Source organism: Arvicola amphibius, chromosome 13 (assembly GCF_903992535.2).
Source record: "Arvicola amphibius chromosome 13, mArvAmp1.2, whole genome shotgun sequence".
NCBI lineage: Eukaryota > Metazoa > Chordata > Mammalia > Rodentia > Cricetidae > Arvicola > Arvicola amphibius.
Genome location: NC_052059.1, coordinates 49848152 through 49873374, shown reverse-complemented (window position 1 = coordinate 49873374; position 25223 = coordinate 49848152). Strand labels below are relative to the sequence as shown.

The window sequence follows — 25223 nt, the reverse complement described above, 5'->3', positions numbered from 1 at the left end:
ACTTGTAAATATCTAGAAGAGCCCAGATTTTGAAGCCCTGAGGACACTTACTACAGCTAAGAAAGTTGGCAGGAAGCTTTGCACAGTATTTGGGTTTTCTTTCTGAGTTGATATCTTACCAAATACAGCCATCTGTGTTCCCTCTGGGAAAGGTTCAACCGTTCTGTTGCCACTGACATGGTGTTTGGCTGGAAAAAGAAAGAAAGAAATGTGAGTTTAAGTGTAAAGTTTGACATGCATGCTAACACATGTCATTAAATGTGTCAGTGAGCCCGTTCTCTGCAGGAGTCAGGAACACACCAGAGCTTACCCTCTTAAGAGAATTTCAATCATCTTTTTTTTTTCATAAAGCCATGTGTGTACATGCACTTATGTGCATGCGTGCAAGGGCGCATGTGGGGTTGAGGAAGCAGATGTGTGTATGTACATGCGGTGGCCAGAAGTTAGCCTCGGATGTCGTTCCTCAGGTGTGATCCACTTTGTTTTTGAGTTTTGCTTTGTTTTATTTTGAGGTAATTGGTGAGCTTAGAGCTCACCAATTTGGCAAGGCTGGCCAGTCAAGGAGCCCAAGAGATCACACCTGTATCTGCCTGTAACACACCCACATAGGCTCACGGACATACAATAACATGTGTTCGTATGCCGGCCAAGCTTTTAATCCCCAGCACAGGGATTAAAATATATGCCACCAAATCCAGCATTTTCCTTGGGTTCTAGAAATCAAACTCAGGACCCCAGGCTTGCAGGCAAAGCCACTGACTGGGTCATCTCCCTAGCCCTTTATCTGAGTTTTCAACCTCAATGACAGGGAAGCTTAGACATCAAACTCTGGCATGTTGTTCTGTAAATGAATGTGTCAGGAACCAAGTTCTTACAGGCCTGGACAACGGAAAAGTGCTGGACTCCTGGTCAGATGGTCACTACTGAAGCTGACTGCCCAAGAGAACAAGGGAATCCTTGAAATCCAGGTTGAATAACGATGTCTCCCCAGATGATGTCCAATAATCATCATACTGATAAAGTTGGTATTTAAGCAAGAAGTGGAGCAGGACCCTGTCTGGCTCGCTCATATGCTTAAGCTCCCTGGTCACTGTATCTCTGTAAACATATGGAGACCAAGGCTCTGCCTTATGAGTACCCCCGACCCATCCCTTAACCCTGACCAGTGATTCTCACCTTTACCCTTGCCAAGAAATCAGAAAACTCCTTCCTTTAACCAACCAAACCCACCTGTAAGTGTTGAACCTGAGGGAAAATATAGGTAAAAAAGAGGATCTACGTAACAGAACGTTAAGTTCCACTTGTCATCAGGAAGCCTCACAGACTGCTTAGAAATTACACTCATAGTTTTATCAAATGCAGCTGGTCCCTCCGGAGTGGAGATGCCATTGCCATCTTGAGTCAGAGCAGCTGTGATCACCAGCACATTGCCCTCAAGAAACCAGGCTTATTAGCCTTCCTTCACGGAAGGACTGGGAGGCTTAGGAGCCTTCAGGAGACTTTCAAGGGGTGCCTCTCCCCACGGATATGTAAGAGGGAAACTAACTAGTGAGACATTCCAGTAGTGTCGCTGCTCCGATGCTGGAGCCTCCTTCCTAGCTGCTTACCTCCTGGCGTCTGGGAAGACAGCAGGGCTGACGGAAGTAGGCATGGAAGTGTTCCACACCGGACAGGAAGGAGCAAGCCTGCGCTGTCCTCTCTGGTGAGATGCCTCTATCTCATCTTTTATTCCAGAGCCTGAGGCCCAAAGATAATTGTTTCTATAAATTGATTTTACATTTTCTTCTGGAATACAGATCATTGAGTCTTACGTCAGCCCTGTAGCAGTCTATGCAACATTAACAAGAGAAAGACAGGACAGGCTGGGATGACAGACAGGGCCCTGGAAGGAGCTTGTGTGATCTCGAGCCCCTCCCACATCCTGGCTGGACAACCTTACCTATCATTTAACCTCTGTGAGGCTTTCCCTCATTCGGCAAGTCTCTCCATTATGCATTTCCTCACTTGAACTACCTCATGGGTGGCTTTGAGAATTACATTAGATATGTAAAGCCTGGCACACCGCAAGTATTGCATAACTGCCAGGCTAGCATTGGAATCTGCGTGGGAGCCTTCTATCAAAAAAACAAACAAAAAAAAAAAACTAGACCTGAATCAGGAAATGGTGTATCTTATCCTCCTCCGCACGCGTGTTCATGGCAGACATTGCTAATCACTTTCCATATTCTCCCAAAATCCTTTCTCATTAGAGCAACCCAGAGAGTCGATTATCATTCAGAGACAGAATATAGAACAAAATCACCTGTCAGTCCTGGCCTGAGTGAAGGAAACAGAACGATGTGACAAAAAAAAAAAAGTTGTTTTCTTCCTCACTTCTACCAATAAACTGCAGTAAAATGCCCTCGATAACTTATCAAACTCCCTGCAGTGGGAGTTTCCTCTCATCTATGGAGGATGGAATCCAAGTGAAAGCTTCCAACTTCAGACAGAGCTAACCTTATATATACTGTATTTTACTCTATACGACCGACAGCCTTGCTATATAGTACCAGAATTAAACTGTCCTTCCATCTTTGTTTGTGGGTTGAGGGATTGGGGTATTTTTTTTTTTTTTTGGTTTGGTTTTGCTTTTTGAATTTTGCTTTTTTATCTGGTGTCTCCTTTGAATCACTACTCATGAATTCTGGGACCCTGATTAAGTAAAATAAGGGTTACTTTAACCCAAGTACCTCAGTACTACAAGTACCTCAGTACTACAAGTACCTCAGTACTACAATTACCTCAGTACTACAAGTACCTCAGTACTCTGATAGCTAAGATGGCTGCCAAGTGGCCAATGGACAGGAGACCAGTCAAAGGGACGCTCCAGATCCTAGGCAATGCAGAGTGGAATGCGTAGTATTCCACGATGTCCCTCAGAACAGGACACAGCTTTAAATTCTTTGTTTACTTCTGGAAGTTTTCTGTTTAATTGTTTTGGGCTATAGTTGATCCCAGGTCACTAAAACCTCAAAGAGCAAAATTTCAAATAAGAAGCAACACAATATACAGCTTTAGAATAAGGAGAGAGTAGTGGGGGCAGGGGTGAGGACTGTGAGTTCTTTAAAACCCAGACAAGACAGCATATGGGAGGTAGAGGCAGGAGGATCAGGATGTGATGTCAACCTCAGTTATATAGAGACTCTGAGGCCATCCCGGGCTATAAGAGAGCCTGGGTCAACAAACAAAATCCAGCAATGAAGGATTTGTCCCTGTAAGTCAAAAGACACCCCCCCCCCATTGAAACTCTGCTACAGCCAAGTGTCTAAGGTATCTAGGGATCCCAGAGCCAGAATTGGTTACCTATCTGGGGGTGACACTGGCATCTGTAAATGGCAGCATTCACAAGTTTATGCTCCAAAATTAGTAGCATAATTCACCATAAGAAACCGGCTAGCTCACCGAACAGAAAAATCATGCATTAGCTGGGCCCTCACTATTGATTACTGCAGGGAAGGACAGGAGGGGTGACAGGCAGAGACATCTGTGGCCCAGTCACAGCAGGATAGAGGCCTCCAATCTGGCTGGCTGAGCACATGTCCCTGCCTCTGCTCCCTGCTCAGTGGGGGCCCTTCCAAAGCCATGTGTGCAGTTCATGGTGATGATGTGTCCTCTGTCAAGGGTAGATGAGCACGGGGGCGGATTTTCATCTATTCTGAAAGCCTCCTGCTTGAAGAACACAGAGGTTAATGTAAGCAAGGGTCAGAGTCAACTCTGACGGGCATTTTGAAAGGGACCCCAGGGACATGGTCAAGGCTTCAGAAGAAGGCACTGACACCACTGGATTTTGTCCTGTGAAAGTCTAAGATGCTCCAAATATTATGGCAGCTGCCTTTCTTGAACAAAGCACAACAAACACTGCCTAATGGTGTGTCTGCAGTAATTCAGACCCACACAACCACCCAGCCCTAAGCTGCCTGACTTGTATCTAAATTACAATGGCTAAAACCTGTATCTTATGAACGAAGAGGGTGACAGGTGGCAGGGAAATAGAAGGCTGGAGAGCAGACCCCACCCCTTGGGCTTCTCCTGGGCCCAAGCTCCTTCTGACTGACCAGTCAATGGGATATTGCCCGGTTAGAGCATCTAGGAACAATGGCTGCTGTCCTGGAAGTCCTGCTTAGCTGCTGGAACACAGAGTCGCCACACGGTGCCAGAGCTTTGGTCCTGACTACGCCAGCAACAGAAACTTGCCACAAAGCACTGACCTCACTTCAGACCACAGACACTGAGGAAAAGGGCCTGAAAGCAGGACAAGAGTTTAGCGTCTATGCCTCTGTTTTGTATCGTCTCCTTTGCCAGCTATTAACCCTTCAGTCAGATTCCTGCGCAACCCCACAGTAGGCACGTGGATCATCTAGTGGCTGCCTCGGAACCGGTAACAGAAGGCTGATTCGCCTCGTTTGCCTAACCTCTCCTACCTTCTTCGGGACTGAAGATACTGAGTGCCCAGGAACACTGATTCTTGCAGGCAGGTCACTCCATGAGTAACAGTTACCCCATGATGAGCGGCCTCACACACCAGAGCAGTCAGTCATCTAGTGGAGAGAACTGAATGACTAGATGGAGCAATAGACATCCCCAGAGCCAGGGGGTCCTCACAGAACCAGACCTGAAATAACGATCAACCATACTATTGTTTACCAAGATTGCCAGGCTGTATACAGTAGACGCCACTTCGTTCCTTCCTCAAGCACCTGTCAATATTCCCGAACACAGGATTTAGGATACCAGCCATCTGCTCCCCAATGCCAATACAGTCAGTGGGAAGTTCCGTTACTACTCTCTGTTTCCAGGCCTTCAAAATGGTAAGTGGTCAAAACTGTTGTGACAACACCTTTACCCCCTGCAAAATATCCTGATAAAAGCAATTTGGTGGTGGTGGGGGAGGGGGGTGATGGAGGCGGGTCCGCTCCCGAATACTACAGGGGAGGGGATTGGCATGGCTTCCAATTCCAGGTTATATTACTTCATGGTAGGGGGTAGGACAGTCTCAGTGACAAGTTCTTGAGACACCTGGTCACATCTCATCTACAGTTGTAACGGCTGAAGTTATGTTTTAAGTTTAAATGACTGTGCTTAAGAGATCTATAAAACCAAAATGCCTCTAACCTGAAAGGCCCACTTGCCCAAGGACAGATAACGTCCTAGAATGCTGGGGGCTGTTGTTCACATAAGATAACAAGCCCTGTGTTGTCAAGGTTGGTTGCCCCAGCTGCACAGGATGTGCTTGAACACGTGTAGGCAGGAGGTATGTAGACAGGAAATACGTCAGGATGTATGCTTGCCTCCTACTGGACAAAGGCAGGAGGTATAGAGCCTTGTGGGTTTTACCTTCATGAGCACCTGACTAATGGAATTTACCACCGTTCTCTGGGAACACCAGGTATGGCTCTGGCCAGTGTCCGTAGTATTTAATGAAGCTGACTTCAAATTTGGCTCAAAAATTAGGTAGTGGTTTTATTCTCACTTGGCGGGATTAGCACAGTCAAGAGCAGAAAGAAATGTCCGCTGTTCCTTGTTTGCCAGTCAGTGCTCTGCTAGCTTTCTTACACCGTTAAGGGCCCAGCCCACGAAACAGTGCTGCCCACTGTGGGTTAAGTCTTCCCACTTCAATTAACAATCAAGACAACCCCCACAGACATGCCCACGTGACAGTCTCATCTAGGCAATTCCTTCCTCAACTGAGAATCCCTTCTCAAGAGATGCTAGGCTGTGTCGAGTTGACAGTTAAAATTAACCAGCACCCCAGTTTCTAACGAGAATGGTGATCAACATTCTCATTGGGTCTGAGATGAAAAGTCTGTTGACCTCCCAAAACAAGAGTCTCCCAATCCCTTCCCTACATTCTTTACTGCTCCTTCTCTGGATAACACATTCAAGGAGTCTGGAGGAAGTAAGTAGCGTCCACGCAACCCCCAAGATCTGATTCTGGACCAGTCTCTTCCATCTTCGGTGGAAGAGTCCCTCCAGAACACTGACCAGATCCTGCCCCGGGACCCCTCCACAACAACAAAGACAGTTTGTATGTCACTCAGATGTGGGGCAGGGACCCTGGGGGAGGAGAGAGAATCGTCTCTAGCCAAGCATGCCCATGGGCACTAGAGTCCTATCTATTATTGGCATTCTGTTCTTACAGTTTGGGGCTACAGTGTTTGGAAATACAGTGTTTGGGGAAATGCTAACAACAATAACAGAAGTTACGCCGTTCTGAGATAGAAGGTTAGACAGTTATTTCTAAGAGATTACCATACGTGGTTTTCCTGCAGCATCAGGAAGTGAGAAGAATTGGGCTAGGAGGGCAGGCTACACAGCCTACTCAGTAAGGAGAGACAAAGGCCCAGAACAATGACATCAGGACAGTGATGACAGCAGGACAGGAGCTGCTGCCGTGTGCTGGATTACAGAGGATTTTTCTTCCTTCTTAACATGACTGTGGGCTCTAGTTTTGTTTTTGTTTTTTGGTTTTTTTGTTGTTTTTTTTTTCCTGAGAAGCCTTTATTTGATAATCAGTCAACTAAAAATAAAAGGAAAAAACATCAAAAGACAGTATTTTCAAAATCAAAATGTTGCACCAGGCGGTGGTGGCGCACGCCTTTAATCCCAGTACTAGGAAGGCAGAGGCAGGTGGATCTCTATGAGTTCAAGGCCAGCCTGGTCTACAAGAGCTAGTTCCAGGACAGGCCTCAAAGCTACAGAGAAACCCTTGTTTCAAAAAAAAAAATCAAAATGTTTTCTTCTGGGCTCAATCTGATCCACAAAGAAGGGGGGCAGGCCTCTCAGTATGAAAATCACCAACAGCTCCACTTTCTGCCTGCCCCTCCTGTTTGAACCCGCAAGACCCTTCCTCTCTATGATCCAAGCACCACGAACTCAATCTTGCCCGGAGGAATGAGGGCTCAGCTGCTAGGATCTAGCAATGGAAGCAGCTGTGTGACCAGGCTATTTGTTTCTGTCTGATGGGGGTTGAGACATTGCTCCAGACTTGGGCAGGGCTGATGAGTTCATTAGTTCATAAACTGTGCAGGAAGGATGAAGAAGGTTGATGGGGTGGGGAGGGGGAAGGGGAGCACAGAGCTGCCCCGCATGTCACAGCAGAGGAATCCATCCTCTAGCCAAGCAAGTAGGGAAGCTTATGGATTGCTGGTTCTCTGCCAGGCTCTGTGCTTCACATCAGTGACACAAAGAGAAAGATGAAGTGTCCTCCCTGTCATCACCCTTCATCAGCGAGCTCAGCCAACACCCTCCTCAGGACTGCTGGTCCTAGCCATGTGCCCTAGCTTCTGTACCAGAGAAGGCTGTTGCTCTTAAAACTCCCTGCTCTGGTGCAGTCCCCAGGGCACCCAAGCTCCCAGGCTCACCCCATCACCCCAGGAAATGCATTCCATCATCACCCCTTTCATCTGGAGCGCTTCACTTTGGGGATGTTTTTATTAATCACCACACTGAACCACAGCTAGCTTCTGCACTTGGGAATGCATGCAATATTACAGGATGGAAATTTCCAGACTTCATGAACCCCGCCCCTCATTAACACAAGTAATTCCTAATGACTAACAAAATCAGATCATCTTGGAGTTGGGAGGACGGCTGTTAGTAAAGTGCCTGCCATCCTAGCTTGAGGACCTGAGTTCAGATGTCTGGCACTCCTATAAAGAAAGCCAAGCATGGCTGCACCCATCTGCGCTGGGGGAGAGAGAAGACAGGAAGATCCTTAGAACTCAATGGCCAGCCAGACTAGTCAACCAGGGAATGTCAGGGTCTGTGACAGGCTCTGTCTCAAATAGTAATGTGGAGAGCAACAGAGGAACATCGCTATGTCAACCTCTAGCCTAATACACACACACACACACACACACACACACACACACTATATCTATATATCTATATATAGATATAGATATAGATATAGATATAGATATAGATATAGATATATATACACACACACACAGACATGCACATATCATGCTGCATACACACATTTAAAAAACAGATAATCTTGAGAGTATAAACTGCATTTAAAAAATAAAGTTACTTTATGGGCTAAGATCTGTATTTTAGTCTGAAGGACTCAGTGATGTCCTTGTGAATAGAACTGTTGAAAATGCTGGCAGCTCGGCAGTGATGGTGCACACCTTTAATCCTAGACCTTGGAGCGGGGCTGGGGTTAGGGGGCAAATCTCTGTGATTTTGAAGCCAGCCTGGTCTACAAGAGCTGGTTCCGGGGCAGCTAGGACTGTTATACAGAGAAACCCTGTCTTGAAAAAAAGGAAGGAAGGAAGGAAGGAAGGAGGGAGGGAGGGAGGGAGGGAGGGAGGGAGGGAGGAAGGAAGGAAGGAAGGAAGGAAGGAAGGAAGGAAGGAAGGAAAAAGAAAAGAAGATGCTGGCAAACCAGTAAGTCAAGACCAGCCCCCCTTCCATACTAACATGTTACTGCGACCTACGGCTTCTAAAGCACGGTGTAAATTTTAATATGCATGGCAAACATATCCTTGCAAAAAGACAGAAAAATCATACTTCTAATACTGTTTTTAAAAACGTTTGTCTCCTGAGGCTTGTAGGGGCTGAGCCTGGCTAGTTTGCCTTGCTTTGTGGCCCTGGTACACTGCTGACGCAGATACTCACTTTCTCCCTGGTATCTGTCAGGGAGATCGGTTTGGGCATATTGCAATAACAGCGTCACATCACAGTCAAGTCCTTGGGATGTAATAAAGGTACACAGACCTCGGAGGCATCTTCTCATCCAATCACCAGGCACGCTATTTCCTTGGAGCCTATCCCGGGGCTTCTTGTACCCACTGAACCCGGCTTCCACTAACAGTTCCACACACCGTCGTGGAGGAGCCTGTTCACAGTTCACTGACACCCCGAGCATTCTGCTCATCTCTTCTGTCCTCTCTGGGACCATGTCAGCTCAGGCAGGTGACTACACCTTCCCTTGACGGCACATGGGCTGCCTGAAGGTGGTTTATGGTGCTGTCAGCTGTCAGTCAGCAGCTCGCCCCGCCCTCACCCCGCCCTCTCTGGCAGTGATAAATGGCCAGCCTGATGCTCAGCTGAGCCTGTGGGGCCCAGCCCTCCCCACGCAATCTATTCTAGAGGCTAAACCCCCTTCCCCACAGTGTCTCTGGCACTATCAGCGGCGTTCCGCTTAGGTCTGGAGAGAGTGGGCCTGGTTGGCTCTATGGCTGCTGTTCTTCCACAGGGAAGGAATCCTGACATTATTCTGTGCTGGAAACACAGACTATATTGGTACAAACCTCACTGCAAACTCAGCTCCACTTGTTCCCCTCCACCCGGGGAATGAAGCAGATACAGCTAAAAATGAGTGATTTTCAGAAAGACAAATTGGGGTGGGTATGAACACAATGCTGCCTTTGTACAGTTGGCCTCTGCTACATGAAGAGGCTCCCAGTTGCTGAAGTTATTGTCTGCTTCAGAAGATCAGAAGGGAAGAAAAATTTCTAAGAAGATTAAAGTATTGCTAAAGAGGTGGGACACCGGCAAGGTTCAGTAAGACCGGAGCTGCAGGATGGTATACTGTTCCTTTGCTTATGGATAAATAGTAAGTGCAGGGGTCATACATAAAAGAGCACTAGCAACATTCCGCTGAGAAAAGAATCCTGTTGGGTGAGAATGCATCCTCATATGGGACAAAGGAGGGAAAGTACAGGAGAGGGTGTGTGACACACTGAGGTTTGCTTAAAACACAACACACACACACACAGTTCTTTAGAATCAACTTTTCTTGGAGACAGAGCATCTTTGAATTGGAATTGGCTGCCCTAAAAACACTGTCTAAGGACCTAGCCTTTGGAGATAGCAGGGTGCATTCATGGCTAATTAGGGGAACTTAGATAACTCAGTACATACCCATATTGAGAAACAAAATGAACAAATTCTCCTCTCTCTCTCTCTCTCTCTGGCTTTTCAAGACAGGGTTTCTCTGTAGCTTTGGACCCTGTCCTGGAACTTGCTCTGTAGACCAGGCTGGCCTCGAACTCACAGAGATCCACCTGCCTCTGCCTCCCGAGTGCTGGGATTAAAGCTGTGCGCCACCACCACCCAGCTATTTTTACTTATCTTTCTATGCTAATCAGAGCATCTAAGCTTTCTGCACATGGATCTGGGCCTCTAACTGCATGAAGGGACAGAGTTGAGGGCAAATGCTGAGAGTCTACTACCTTTCTTGTGTGTATGCTCAGGCACACATTTGCAGATAGGTCACTGATGCTGAACACGTCAAATGGAAGGAAACACAAGCTAAATAATCCCAAGATAACTCTGAACAGAGTATTCTAAGGTTTTTCTTTATTAAAAGGGAAAATTCACGGAACAGGAACAGGGGTCCAACATCAAGGTGTGGAGCCAGGAAGAAAAGGCTGAGCTGGGTGGGACCCCAGCTTTTGGTACTCTAAATCACACCCCGACCTGGTCCAGTCTCTTAAAGGCCATTGGCTAACAGAGGTTCCCCATCAGGTCATTTCTTGGAAAATGTCCTAATAACTCGCTGGGCCTCTGCTGAATGAAATGGGATCAATGTTTGAAAAGGCAGGACTCAAGAAAGGGGAAGGCAGGAGCCTTCCATAGGACCTACACTGGGGCCAAGCTGATGTCTGTCTCTGCAGGGGCCATCAGTTTCTATATAGATATGCCTGATGGGGGTCCAAGGTGGATCAGGGAATCAGAAAAGCCTGATTTAGATCCTACAGCCCCAGAGACGGAGAAGAAAACTGTGACCTGTCAAACCTCAGCTACAAAGGGACTTAGTACAGGCCCAGCAGAAAATCTGTTTTGTGTAGAGTTATATCTTGATAGGTTTGCCAGGTTCTTAGTGCTAAGAGTAAATTACAGTAATCAGTGTTTTCTGTCACATTCTTGTCCCCGAAGACTGAGAGCTCAGAGTATAAACTATTGTGGGGAGGGAAGGTTTCTGGGAAGCAGCCAGGGGAACACAGGCAAGTCCCCAACTTAAAAATAAGTCACACTTTGAAAGCAAGTTTATGAGGCCTGGGACACAGAACCCATTTCCCATGAACATGCGGGCATATATGGTGGTGAGCCACCCCCATGTGGGCCTGCTTGGCCTGTAATGAGTCTTCAACAGAGCTATGCCCAGGATTCTGGCCACGATTTAGGAAGTATTTTTGCAGTGAGAGAATACATTCTTAAGTTCTCCTGCGTAGCATCAAGAAAACACCCTCAATACTGATAACTTGCTACTTCCCCAAGCTGCCCAGCTACTAACCTGACTATAGAGACAAATCTCAGGCCCATGGAGAGCAGATTCCCTCTCACTTAGGGCAGAAATCACCTGCCTTAGAAGAGCCATCATTTGAATGCAGCACGCATTTCCAATTCCAAAGCCCAGTTCCATGTTAGGATAGAAGCTCAGGGTCACTCAAAAGGCTGGAACCCCGGTGCCAGCCAGGCTATGGTGTCACCTGAAAACAATTGGTGGGGTTTGGTGAGCTTGAGGATGGGTACTCCCCTGGCTCTAAATACACAGTCCCAACTTCTCTGCCCTGCTCTGTCAAGAAGTGTGGCTTGGATGCCCCACCCCTTGAGTGTGAGCTGGGTTTAATGTTCCTCTGTTGGATTGAACACAAGAGGAATGACGGGAGGTCCTCTCTGAGCACAGGTAGTCATGGACATCTGTCATAAATGCCCTCTGGTTCTCTCCTGGGTGGCTCACAATAGGAGGCATCTCTTGCCATGTGATGAGGTAGCCTTGTGAGGAGGCCCATGTGACAAGACACTAGGCCTTATGCAAGCTCACATGAGATGCAGGCATATGACACAGAGCCGTTTCCTGAGGGACTCTGACCCGGGGACCCAGCTGGGCCACAGACAGATTCCTGACCTCAATGCCATGAGATTAATAGGGAATTGTTGTTTTAAACTGTGAGTTTGGAAGTACTTATTACTCAGAAATATGAAAGTAAAATAGTAATGTTTTAATGAAACCATGAAATTTATTTACTTTCACTTTTTACAAAGGAAAACTAACTATGTAAGCCAAGAAAGCAAACCACTTTTTATATAGTCGATTTCCATAGGAAGGAAACAATAAATTTCCAGTCTCACTGATTTGCAAATCAATCCTTGGAACAGGAGCCATTTCTAAGTTGCAGACACTCGCTATGTGGTTTATTTTCTCCATAGATGTGCCCCAACCCCACTCCCGTGTGTATGGCATTGCTAAAGCAGGCATTTCTGAACCACGGTAGGGATCGTGCGGAAAATATCCGAGCCAGGCTTTTAGCACTTTTGCGATGATTTTGGCAATTTTTATTCATTTGCGTTATCCAGGGGATTGTTAGTGGATGCCTGTGCTGCTTTGTTTGGGAAGTTCTAGCTCTGCTTTGCAGGGTTTAGAAAAACAATGAAGAAAAACGTTTTCCCAGAATTCCCAGGGAAGCAAAACTTAAATTCATGCCAAAGGCCTCACTACAATAGAAGGCATTTTTATTTTATTTTATTTTATTTTTTTATTTTGGTGGCATTTTGCTTGCTTGGCTGGTTATTTAGTTGCATCTGAGAGCTTTCCCCCTTTGTTTATATGAAAGTATAAAGATGGTTAGATTGCTTTTACTCATAGTGATACACTGACAGATCTTTTCATCACGTGTGTAAGGGAATAAAAATCAAATCTGGAAAATTTAATTGTGGTTGATATTGGGAGGTATTGTCAGGTAAGTCTCCTTGTCAGTGTGTCTCCCACTTGTCATGAAAATGAGGACAAAGATGGCAGGTGACAAAGTCTCAACTCAAAGGTGCTTACCAAAAGCTCCTGCACAACAGTCTGGGTCCAAGTAGGCAATGGGCACCATACAGTGCTAACCAGGGAACGTCTGTTGTCCAGAATACAGTGATGAAGGAGCCACTCTGTGGACTGAGGAACCTTGCCGTGGTGCACTAAGGCTGAGGTAGAGGACTAGGGAAAGATACCTTGGAAAAGGATGGCATCAGTAGAAACTCTTTGACAGATGCTCACCTAGGGTAACTGCTAAGCCTGTGGAGCTGGAGTCCAGGTCAAGCCTTTAGCATATCTACAGAGTTCCTGGGTACAGCTCTGAGCAACAACAGGGCAGGCCTGGGCAGCATAGGGGCCCTGGTCTCCCATGGAATGGTTATCACCCGCTGAGTCTAAGCAAACCAGGACTGTGTTCTGGAACCACGGCTGGGCAGGCTTTGCTGGATGTCCTCACACCCGCACCAGCCTTGACTCCATAAGAAATGGTCAGAAGAGACCTTGCCCAGCAACGATCCCTGGTTCCCTTTGTACTAGGAACACATGAACTGAGTACCACCAAAGCAACCCCTGTGTTTATCTCAGAGCTTATGTAGAGGGGATAAAAGGAAGCAAGCAACAACAAAAACTCACACACCTTGAGAGATGCAGATTACCCAAGTAGCACCAAAAAAAAAAATTAGAAAATTTGACCTAGGAAACTTCATGCTCATTGATTTTCCCTGGAAAGTTCTGGATATATTTAAAGAAGACAGACTGTCAGCTCTATGTAAACTACTTCATGAAAAAAAGGAGGGAGGGATTTTTCTCAGCTCATAAGACCTGCATGACCATGAGGTCAAAACTGGGAGAAAAAGAAAACCCACGAAAGAACTATAGACACTTCCCTTCCCTGTGAACATAAACACAAAAACCCTCTAAGAATACTGAATGCAGGAGCAGAACAGAAGGATAAGAAACATAACCCAGTGGATTGGTCCAAGAACTTGTCATTTGGACATCCAGAAGTCCGGCAATAGATTTTACCACATGATAATAAACTAAAAATGTGTGTGTGTGTGTGTGTGTGTGTGTGAGAGAGAGAGAGAGAGAGAGAGAGAGAGAGAGAGAGAGAGAGAGAGAATGTTTCCTGCTGAAAGACTACATTACCCAGCTTCCCTTGCAGACTAAAGAAGTCATTTCTGACCCTGTAAGAGGTCATGTCTCACCTTCTTCTGGAGGTATTTGGCCATCCACACACATGGGTTACAAAGATGCCCCCTCACTGTGAATAAACATGGTCCTACCCAAGGTCTCCTTCTTACTATCTCTCTATAGCTGCCTTTTAATAATCTAAAAGGGGAAAAAATCCAGATCTTCTCAATGGATTCTGAAAACGATTTGACACAATTCAGCCTCTATTTGTGAACTTTTTTAAAGTTCTTGATAAACTGAGATGAAAACTTAATAAAGGATACCTTAAGAAAAAAATTTACATATGATGCTTTACCTCATATCATATATAATGGCAAAACAATAATGTTTTTAGCTTTCACTTTCATATTTAACATGGCAGTGAAGGTCCCCATCATTTCCCTAGTAGAACAAAATCACTACAGAATTATCTCAGAGAGAAATAACCAGAGAATAAATCCATTCCAACAGCGAGCAAGATGTTAAAGGACCAGGACCTTATAATATGTGCTTTAAAATAATAATAGCACATAACTATCGCTTGCTGATAAAATGTAATATAATCAAAACATTTTAGGAAGAAATACTGACAAGTATTCTTCTTATTGTCCTCCCCCAGATGAGTGAATCCTAGTTTGCAGAGAAAGGTATGATATAAATGTCCCTTTGTGTGTGGTGGGGGGGGATGGTCTTCTTGAAGGGTGGCTGTGTAAGTCAGGCCCCTCCATAGAATCCCAGCTGCAGCATCCCTCATGAGGCCCCGAGCACCCAGCAGGGAGGGGCTGAGGCTGAGGCTAAGGAAACCAAGCTCTGTCTGAGTCTCCACTTCCTTTCTTGTGTATTATAGTTAGAATATGAAATATTCACCACAGATTCATGTGAACAGTTGGTCCCCAGCTGGTGGCACTGTTTAGGGAGGCTGTGGAGTCTAGTTGGCTAACATTAGTCTGAAAGGGTGGGGATTGAGGGTTATGGTCCAGCTCTGCCTCTGGCCTGAGTTCATCCCTCCCCACCCCCCACCTTTCCCCGCTTCCTGATCTACTGATTTGTGAGTGTGGCCCCTGTTGCTCCCACTGCCACCAACAGAGGTGTAGAACACTGCCATGCCCACTGCGAAGCCTGAGCTAAGGTAAAGCCTTCCTCCACTCAGCTGCTTCTGTCGGGTGTTCCACCTCAGCAAGGAGGAAAGAAACTAACACACTGTGCTTCTTTCCAAAGTCTGCAAAGAATGACAACCATCGGCGGCAGACAGCTTCACGCCAGGGACACCCAGCGGGTCCAGTGCAATCCCATCCAGAAATCATGGGCCAAGTCCCAGAGGTCCCTGTGGATCACCTGGTAGCCAAATGCAGAGAAGCACTCAGCAGTGCTGTCTTCATGGGCACACAGGATGACTGGCAGCTGGCTGCATCGCTTTCTGGAGCAGAGAAAGGGCGCTGAAGCAGCCTTCTGTGGCACAATGGCAGGGACCCGTGTCTTTCAAACCCATCAGAGATGAAAAGTGGAGCTAAAGTTGAAGCCTGATGGGAGCCCCAGCTGAAAAGAACACACCGGGAAATTGTTCGAAAACAAAAGCAATCCCTCTGCCAACACTAAAAAGCATGAATTTACAGGATCAGGCCTCAGAATAGCTGATGACAGCTCATACAAAGAGATCTAAGCCTGGTATTTTTACAGAAACCAAAGCAAGACCTTTCTCTCTATACGGAGCTCAAAGATAAATGGCATATAGGATTTAAATCTAACATTTTCACTGAAGAGACAATAGTCTCCCAGCAAGACTGACCTTATTTCACGCAGAGGCAGCTATCCACTCACCGTTACCTCTCCCACCCCTTGCAGCCCAGCCACCGCTACCCGAAATCCCTCTAGGTGACAAAGCTTTCTCCTGCAGTGGAAGCTTTAAATCATCCATGCTTTTAAGGGAATGAGCAGAGACAATTTTACCCAGAGGTAAATAAATGGTCACCATCCAACATTCCCATGGCAGGTGTTGGCAAAAAATGGTCAACCAGTCAAAACCAGTTTATCTCCTGTTTTTCTATGGTCCATGGTCCATGAACTGAGGTTTGGTATTTTCTGTCCTTAAAAAAAAATGGTTGAAAAACATTCAGGAAGAAAAATGATTCTTGAGACATGAAAATTCTATGAGATTCAAATTCAAGTGTCATTAAGGAAAGTTTTCCTGGAGCAAAGCCACACTCACTTGTGTATATACTGTCTCTGCTGCCTTCATTCTCCAATAGCAGACACAGGAGCTGTGACCGAGACCGTATGGCTTACAAAGCCTAAAACATTGACCATCTGGACCTTTATGGAAATCGTTTGCCAGCCCTGTCCTAGACCAGTTTGAGAAGAATATTAGGATGTGATGTTGTGGTGGGGGTGGTCAAGACTCAGTGCAAAGGAAGAGTCCTCATATGGACAAGTCTATGTGAGAAAGACCCGAAGCACAGAAGTCAGGCTCGGCTCACCGTACCCATATCCAATGCATGGCAGGATGGTCAGAAAGGGAACATCAGTTGGACCCATGTGTAGTATAGGATAGAATGTGCTGTAGCTTTGTGTTCTGGTCCCAGAATGTTGCCTTTCAACAGATCATGTGACCCCTCTGAACTTCAATAACTCATCTCAAGGAATAACTGGGAATAAATACCCTCTCTCAGAGTCACTGTGGAAAGGGTAAGGGGATGGCTCATAGGAAAGTACCCAGCTGAGCAGCAGTGTTCAGCTTTGAAAGACAAGTGGACTTCCATAGGAACATGGGGCTCTAAGGTGAGGAAGGGAACTGAATGGTCAAGGGAGAAGAGATCCCCGAAGCAGAAGAGGTGGTCAAGGGACCTGGCATACAACCATTCCTTCACAATTCTTCTGGCTATCAATTTTCCTTCTCCACTCATTCCCCCTTCTTAATGACTTCCCAAGTCACCCATGATTGTTCCTTGGCCCACCATAGTTACTAGGGGTTAAACGTGCCCACCGCTCTCATGAATCCTCCAGACAGCATCTTCAGAACATCCATTCTGACTCACAGACAGAGTTTCTAGCTCACTTCCATCTTCCTGTCATCAGATCACCTGACTACTAGTCTCCCCTACCCCACCATGCTTAGGGAACATCTTTGCGGGCAAAACTTAGATCACCCAGTTGCTGAGGAAGAATGGAATGAGATTCCTAGGACTTGGGGAAATTTGTAACAGATGCTAATGTCTGTTAGACCCTGATCACCATGCATGCTTTTGAACCACCCTGCAGCCAGCTGTCTACCCCATGGCTGACAAGGACTGGTGTTCACTGAGGGTAGAGCCTCCTCCAGAGATGGAACCAGCAGGGGCTCTGCAGAGGCAGTGGCGGCCCCTTAGCCTTGAGATAGAAGATGCCATGGTAAATGGTGGGAATATCTGCCAAACGCTGAAGGAACATGAGGAAAGAATGGTTGAGAACCAGATCTCAGGCAATAATGATCTTAAGACCACACTTGCCAACTGCTTATTCTCGTGTTTTATTCGATAGCACTTACTTACGTCTTTGCCTTCATTAACCCTTCCTTGCTCTTCTCCCACAGAGGAGGTGAACATCAGGCTACATGCTGTTCAATCTGAGCATCAGATTTTCAAAGGGAAAATCTAGGTGTGAGTCCCTGTGGCACAATGTCACTAGTTATATGATGGACAGCTGTGTGTGCTTTGACCTCTGACCTATCACTGAACAATTCTGATTCTAGGTCTCTCCATCTATCAGGGATCCATCCTGGTTAATGTGCCAGAGTTGTTACGTGGACTGGGTACAGAAGACAGATCTGATAATCTCAGGTAATCAGGCAAACCGTAGCTGTTTCAAAGAGGTCTTCTTTTAAAATGCCAGATCCTAAAGGAACCGGTCAAGGAAGTATCTGAAAATACCAAAAACTCTCAAATCCTAAGTAAGTCACACCATTAACCTTCACCTTAGAAAGAGAAGGGAGAAAGGAAACTGTAGGACAGGCATACCAGCCCCAGCTTGGCCACCTCCAGCTCTCTGGTCAGCACTATGACTTTACTCAAGCTGGATTTCTAAGTCATAAATTGCTTTTTAATTTTTGCTCCGGCCAGGACTGCTTCAAGCTCTCAGGACTTTGGTCTACCCTTGATTGTGGCCACACTGACCAACATACACACACACACACACACACACACACACACACACACACACACCCCACTCTGACTTCTCTGCTGTAGTATCCATCCAGACACTAGTAACAGTAGACTTCAGGCAGTGACCCAACACTCTGCAGATCTTATGTCCTGACCCATTGCTCTCATTTGGTCCCTGGGGACAAGAGCCCAAAGTACCACATGATGTGGTGGGCTGCTGGCCTTCCTTCTGTTAATTCCCACACCTGTCTCTTACTGCTGTAATACTGGCCTAAAAAAAAGATATACTCATGGCCAGGACACACACAGACACTTCCTCCAAAAAAAAAAAATGTACAATGAATTGTAACCCTTGAGGCAGAAATTGTGAACTCAAAATTTACTATCTTGGGGTAGGCTAATACAACCCCCATCTACTGCTTGATGGTCAAAACGTCCAGGCCTATCTCAAAGCTGCTGTGGCTTTTGGCACCTCTTTGAGTTTCTTAGGTTTTGCTTATAAATCCTGATTACTGAGATCTTCTCTGACCTCGTATTACCTTAGGAGAACATTTACAACACACAATCTCATCATATGCAAATCACTATGTGTTAGGCAGTCTCTATGCCTATTCCAAAAAGGTTCATATCATGGTGGAACTCATATATTTGCATAATCCTCTCTCCTTGAATAACTATGTTCTAACTGATAGAATATGACATTAAGGCAACCCCACTCCTGGAACTAAACTACAGAACATTGTAATTCCATCTTGATAGCTGGCACTCTCTCTTGCATGCTTTGATGAAGCAAGGCAACACACTGGGAAGACATGTGTGACAGAGAATTGAGAACAGCTATGGATAGCAGCCAGAAGGACCTGACACCCTCAATCCAAAGCTCTTAAAAAACTGGATCCACCCAACATCCATACAAGTCATCCTGAAGGATCCCTTCCTGGGTGGAATCTTCAAGATAAGGCCTCTATCCTGCCTAACACATTAGTGAGACCCTGAAGGAGAAGGCCAGATGAGTCTATCTGGGACCCTGAACCTCAGAAACTGATCATTTTTGTGTGTTGTTTTAGGGTGCCAAGTTACAGTATGATTTATCAAACAATAGATAACTAATACACAGTATTGTTTATATCCCTGAACTCAAAATCTGCATCTTTGCTATTTATTTTGGATATTCTTGGACATTCCATAAATAAAATGAGCAATTACCTGGAACGTGGCTTAAGAATCAGGAAGCAAGGGGAAAAAAAGAAGAAGAAGAACCAGGAAGCTTGACTCCACTGTATAGCATCAAAGATAAAATCGGCAAGCTATTGAAACCTCTTGCCCCTTCCTGCCCACACTCCAGCTTCAAAGTGTTGGGGTTCCAGATGGAAGCTGTAGACAGGTTCATGCGCCAAGAAAATGGCACTGTTCCTTCCACCAGCTCTGATACTTCACTCGCACACCTGCATTTTGAGAAGTAAATTTATCTCCTCACCTATTCCCGCAGACAAAATGGGCACTGGTCCACATGGAGAAAGGTTGTTTACCTCAGGAGCATGGCCCATGGGTGAGAAGTAAAGTTTCTGGAACCCTGATACTCCTCACGGAACACTTAAACTTGATACCAGAATGTTCCACTGGCTCCACCTCTGGGGTTCTGGCTTGTGACCACATCTTACCATCTCTATCACAGCCAGCTGGTTCATTTCACTTCCTATACCAGTGACCAATCTCCTGACTCTACCCTCACCATCTCTTTGAGCCTGCATCCCATCTTTATTGAGCAACATGATTAATGGTTTTCTATAACTGAACATCATCTTTAAGATGAATCCCACAGCCTGTACCTCAACCTGAGGTCCTTTCCAAAGGTCTGTCCCTAGCTGTTTCCCACTCATGTTCCCTTTCCCTGTTGTCTGTTATCCTCTCCTCTTGGCCACCCAGCATGTTACCACGTGAACAAGCCAAGTTGTTAGCAACAGGCCTTCGTACTGCTGCTCCAGCTGCTTGAACACTCTTCCTGCAGATGAATGCTTATCTCACTTCTCATTTCAAGTTTTTACTCAGGGACTAGTTCTACAGAGAAGTATTCTTGGGCCAATCTTTATTCAACCGAATCTTCTGCCCCCTTCTCATACCTTCTTCTGTTTAGTTTACTTCATAATATTGGAAGCTAAGGTATATTCTGTGCTAACTGGCTCTGTTCTGTCCCTTCCCATGTCCCACTGGGGGTGTAGGTTCTGTCCATCTTGGCTTTACCTGTCCCCAGTGCCTGGGACAGCATCTTGGGTTCAGTGTTTGCTGCATTGACTGTGTATTTCATAAACAAGTCCAACAAAGAAGGTTCAAATGGGAAGTCATCAAGGACTCCCCAGCAAGTCTCCACATCTTTGAGTTTATGCAATTGAGGGGTCTTCTAGAGGACCAGACAGGGATACAGAGGAGGGAAAGGCTGCCAGAAAAGCCAATCAAATGATTAGAAAGTTGGAATTTCTAGTCCCACCCACTGACCTCCAGGGAAGAATGAGGCCAATGACTGAATCAGCCATGCCTAGAGAATGAAGTCTCCATAGAAACCACAAACAATGGGTGTGGAGATCATCTGGGAAGTTGATGCCCCAAGGAAGACACAGAGGCTTTGCAGCTCTGTCCTAGCCCCAGCCTCTCATGTTTTCCCATGTGTCTGGTACTGGGTTGTACCCTGTGCAATAAACTAACACATATAAGTGACACACTCCCTGAGTTCTATGAACAAATACAGACTGAGGAGGTTGGTGAAAACTACCATTAGAAGCAGAGGTGACGATCTGAGACTTGTAGTTGGTATCTAATAGGGGGTTGGGCAGTCTTCTGGGACTGAAACCTACTGTATGAAATCTGGCAGGAGCTCTGGGGACTTAGGAAAGGTCTAGGGAAAGCTGATGAACACCCAGCTGGGATGTGCAGAAAATTAGAAAATGTTTTGATGTGGGGAATACACATATTTGATGTCAGAAATGTTTGTGAGTGTAGAACAAAAAGGATTCCTCCCCACTCCCTTTAGAACTACTTGATGGTCATCATATTCCTGTGCATTAAAAACTTCCTTGGGGAGAGGCACCAGTGCAGAGAGACTGGCAGACACTGAGAGGTGGCTGGGCCATCAAGATCTTGCTAAATCTCATGCCAACCCACAAAGAAGCAGGGCTCCCTCCCACCTTCTCTGTGAGAAATCTGCTCCTGAGAAAACTGGAACCAGGATTTGATTCCAGGTCTTTTCCAACCCAGAGCCACATTCCTAACTCATACGCCCCATTAGGATGGCAGTGTGTTCAGGCCTTGATCACAGGCTAAAACTGTCACCCTAGAAAACAGCAAGAAGCAGGCCAACAAAAACCTTCACGAGGACCAAGGAGATAGTTTAGTGATCAAGCACTCAGATGAGGATCTGACTTTGGGTCCCCAGAACCTGTGTGATGCTGGGCATAATAGCAAGCATCAGTAATCCCTGTGAGATGGGAGTTGGAGCCAGAAGAATCCCTGGAAGTTCACAGGTTGGCTGGCCTGGTGTGAGCAGTGGCAAATAACAACTGTCTCCAGGTGGAAAGCAAACACCAATGACTAAACTCATTCTCTGACCTCCACACACATGCAATGACATGTGTGCATCTACACTAATACACACAAATATGTACATATGCACACACAAAATGCTTCTCTGCTTCGGGCAGCTGGTATAAGCAATGGGTCCAGACACTGTGTTACCATGTTCCACTCAACCACTGAGCTCTTTATCTAACATGCCCAGGCATCTCCACTGAATCCCAACTGTGAGGATCCAAGAGCTTACAATTCAGCATGGCTTACTGGTCAACCTACAGCGCTCTGGGTATCAATAAAAGAAACAACACAAGAGCTCCTCAAGTGACTGTGAGCTCTGCCTTTCCTCCCATACTGTGATGGATTAAAGTGGCTGTTGCCATCATTGGTCCAGCCACTCAGCTGAAAATTAATTCCATCAACAAAGCATATCTGTTATATCACTTGCTACTCAAGTGAGCTTCTTCATATCCAGGGGTATTTTCTGTGATACAAAATTAGTAGCCTTGAAGTAAACAGGTTCTTCACATTACTTTCCTGCTTGGAATGTTGTGATTGTTCAACCGCTCAGATTCATTTGGTTTTTCTACTGTCTGAGTACGTGAAATTAAGCAAATCTATAGGGAGTGTATGCCCCCAAGTCTTTGGATTTTCACACTCTTGGCTCAAGGACAATCCAGACATTTAAAATGTCATGGATAATTAGCCAGCCTCTTTACAAATAAGTTTTTTTTTTGCTCTGATAGAATCACAAAGTTTGCCAGCCTCCAGTATAAATGTACTCATTAGGAAGTGATCAGATGTTCTTTAACACGTTATTTTGTTTCTGCAAAAATGGAGCTAGGCAAAGGAGTAGGAAGGACACAAGTCAAGAGGTAGGGAGGCCAGTGGCCAGACCAGGGAGAAGCTTGGATCTAGACCTAGAACTAGAACAGCCCAGGATCTAGACTAGAGGTAGCCAGGTTCTATATCTAGGAGTGCTTGGGGTCTAGACTAAAAGTGCCCAGGGCCTATACCTAAAGAAGTGTCCAAGGTCTATATCTAAAGATATCTGGGGTCTGGATCTAGGGATACCCAGACTCTAGACTGAGAGGTACCCAAGATATAGAACTCAGAGTTCCTGGGGTCTATATCTACTGCTATGAGATTCTGAAGAGATCATGCCTTTATTATTCTTATTTATTATTATTACTTATTATTCTATTCCAATTTTTAAAATCCTCATCAAACTACAAATACTCAGTTAGAGGAGTGTGAAATAGATCTAGACAGGTAACATGAACTCCCAGCTTGGCATGCGAGGCATCCATAGATTTTCTTCTATCCAACAATGGTATTAAGGTGTTCCAGAATTTCTTATAGATATACTGGTAAAAAAAAAAAAAAAAAAAAAAAAAAAAAAAAAAAAAAAAAAAAAGGTGCATCAGTAAAACAGCTGTAGACAACAGATGTGAATTAAGAGTATCGGTTACCTTTTTGTTGTTGCAATGAAATATGACGAACAAAAGCAATTTATGGAAGACAGTTTATTTGGGATTAGGGTACCAGAAGGAGAAGAGTCCATCATGGTGGCGGGGGCAAGGAGAAAATGGCAGGCAGTGCTGCAGCGGCAGAAAGCTGAGGGCTCACGCCTTGAACCAAAAGCATGAAACAGAGAGAGTGCAGTGGAAATGGCTCAAAGCCTACTCTCAGTGATATGCTTCCTTCAGCAAGGCAGTACCATCTAAACCTCTCCCAAATGTCACCACCAACGGAGAGTAAGTGTTCAAATACTAGAGCCCATGGGGGACATTTATCATTCAAAACACTGCACCATTACCAAAAAAAGAAAAAATTTCTTTCATGTTCCTAGTGGAATCTATCACATTATTAAAACATGTAGCAAACAGTCAATGTGGATACATACAAAGAATAGCTGTTTCCATGGCTACCGAAATGCAGCTACTTCCTCCCAATTAGAGGTGGTCCTAGGACAACTGTGAAGGTCGATGCACCCAGTAAATTCACAGCACTTAGAGAAAATGTACGAACAAAAAGTGGCTAAGAGCACTTGCTATACAAAGATGGACCTGATTTCAGATCCCAGCACCCATATTAAAAAAAAAAAATCCAGACATGGCTATGCACATGTCTGTAATCTCAACACTCCGGGACTGAAGAAAAGAAGATCCCTAGGGTATGCTGGTCACTAGCCTAGCTCTAGGTTCAGGAAAATACTCTGTCTCAAAAGAACAAGTGAGAGAACAGGAGACCTAGTGCATACACTTGCAAACATACATAAATACCACATCAAACACACACACACAGAGAGAGAGAGAGAGAGAGAGAGAGAGAGAGAGTAAAAAATGTATCAAAACTCAGAAAAAAGCTAAAAGCAACTGAGTGTCCAAGGAGATGGTTCAGATAGTTAAGTGCTTACATTATAAAAGCATAAGGAACTGAATTCAATCCCCAGAATTACCACCTCCCCCAAGTGTGGTAGTACATGTGTAATCCTAATATTGGGAAAGTAAAGACAGGTGAAGCCCTGGGGCTCACTGAGCCTAGCCTACTTGGCAAGTTCCAGACCAGAGAAAGACCATAGATAGATAGATAGATAGATAGATAGATAGATAGATAGATAGATAGATAGATAGATAGATAGATAGATAAGGTGACTGGCACCTGAGGAGCAACATGCAATGTTGACCTCTGTTCCCAACATGAATACATAAACATATGTAAATACACATGCACCCCTGCGCACACACCCACACACATGGACACACAGACATCCAACTGACAAGCAAACATAGTGGGAGCATCCTAATTTCGAAGGATCCTATTTGGTACCCACACAACCATCAAGGCACTTTGCCAGTCATCTCTGGGTTATTATGCTGCTCAGTGTGTGATATTTCAGAGCCGTGGAACAGAAACTGACCCTTCCCCAGTGAAGTGGCCGGCTCAACCTGCTCAGCCTTGCACAGGCTTGGCACATGTCATGGTACTGTTACTGGCTAAGTGTGAAATGTCCTTTACAAGCTCGTGTGTTTGAATCTTTGGCCCCTCTTTGATGGCACTGCTTCGCTATGGTAATAGAACCCTGTGGCCATGGAGCCTAGGTAGCATCTTAAGACACTGATGGCAGGCCTTTGAGGGTTAGAAACCACTCCACTGCTGGCCACTGAAATATGAAGAACCCTAGCTGTACCTTCTCGTTACCAAGAGCTCCATCATGCATCCTTACCGTGATGGTCTAACCTCCTGAAACTCTGCCAAATTAAACTTCCTGACTCTTAAGCTGTTCTCACATGCGTGTGTCACAGCGACAAGGAGAACAGCCAATACAGTCACCACACTCCAGTCTGGGTGAGCTTGGCTTGTGATTCAGCAGCCTGCATTTACAGAGCCCAGTATAAACCCCAGCACCACAGGAACTTACTGAGAGAGAAAATGAAGTTATCTCTCACTGTTTCCCAGGAAGGAATCAGACAGTTGAGAAATAACTTGGAAATGCAACAAGGGATGACTGTTAGCTCCCACTGTAGCACAGATCTCCGAGTGTGCCAGGAGCATGGAGG

At 45.5% G+C, this 25223-nt stretch overlaps 1 protein-coding gene across 1 annotated transcript in view; it reads right to left on the bottom strand.

The window, feature by feature from the left end:
- The window catches only part of Msra (methionine sulfoxide reductase A), a 308377-nt gene that overhangs the window by 190004 nt on the left and 93150 nt on the right, over positions 1–25223 (bottom strand). Inside the window, exon 2 of the mRNA XM_038309899.1 lies at positions 120–188. Within this exon, the coding sequence (XP_038165827.1) occupies positions 120–188 (69 nt within the window). The remainder of the gene's footprint in view (positions 1–119; positions 189–25223) is intronic.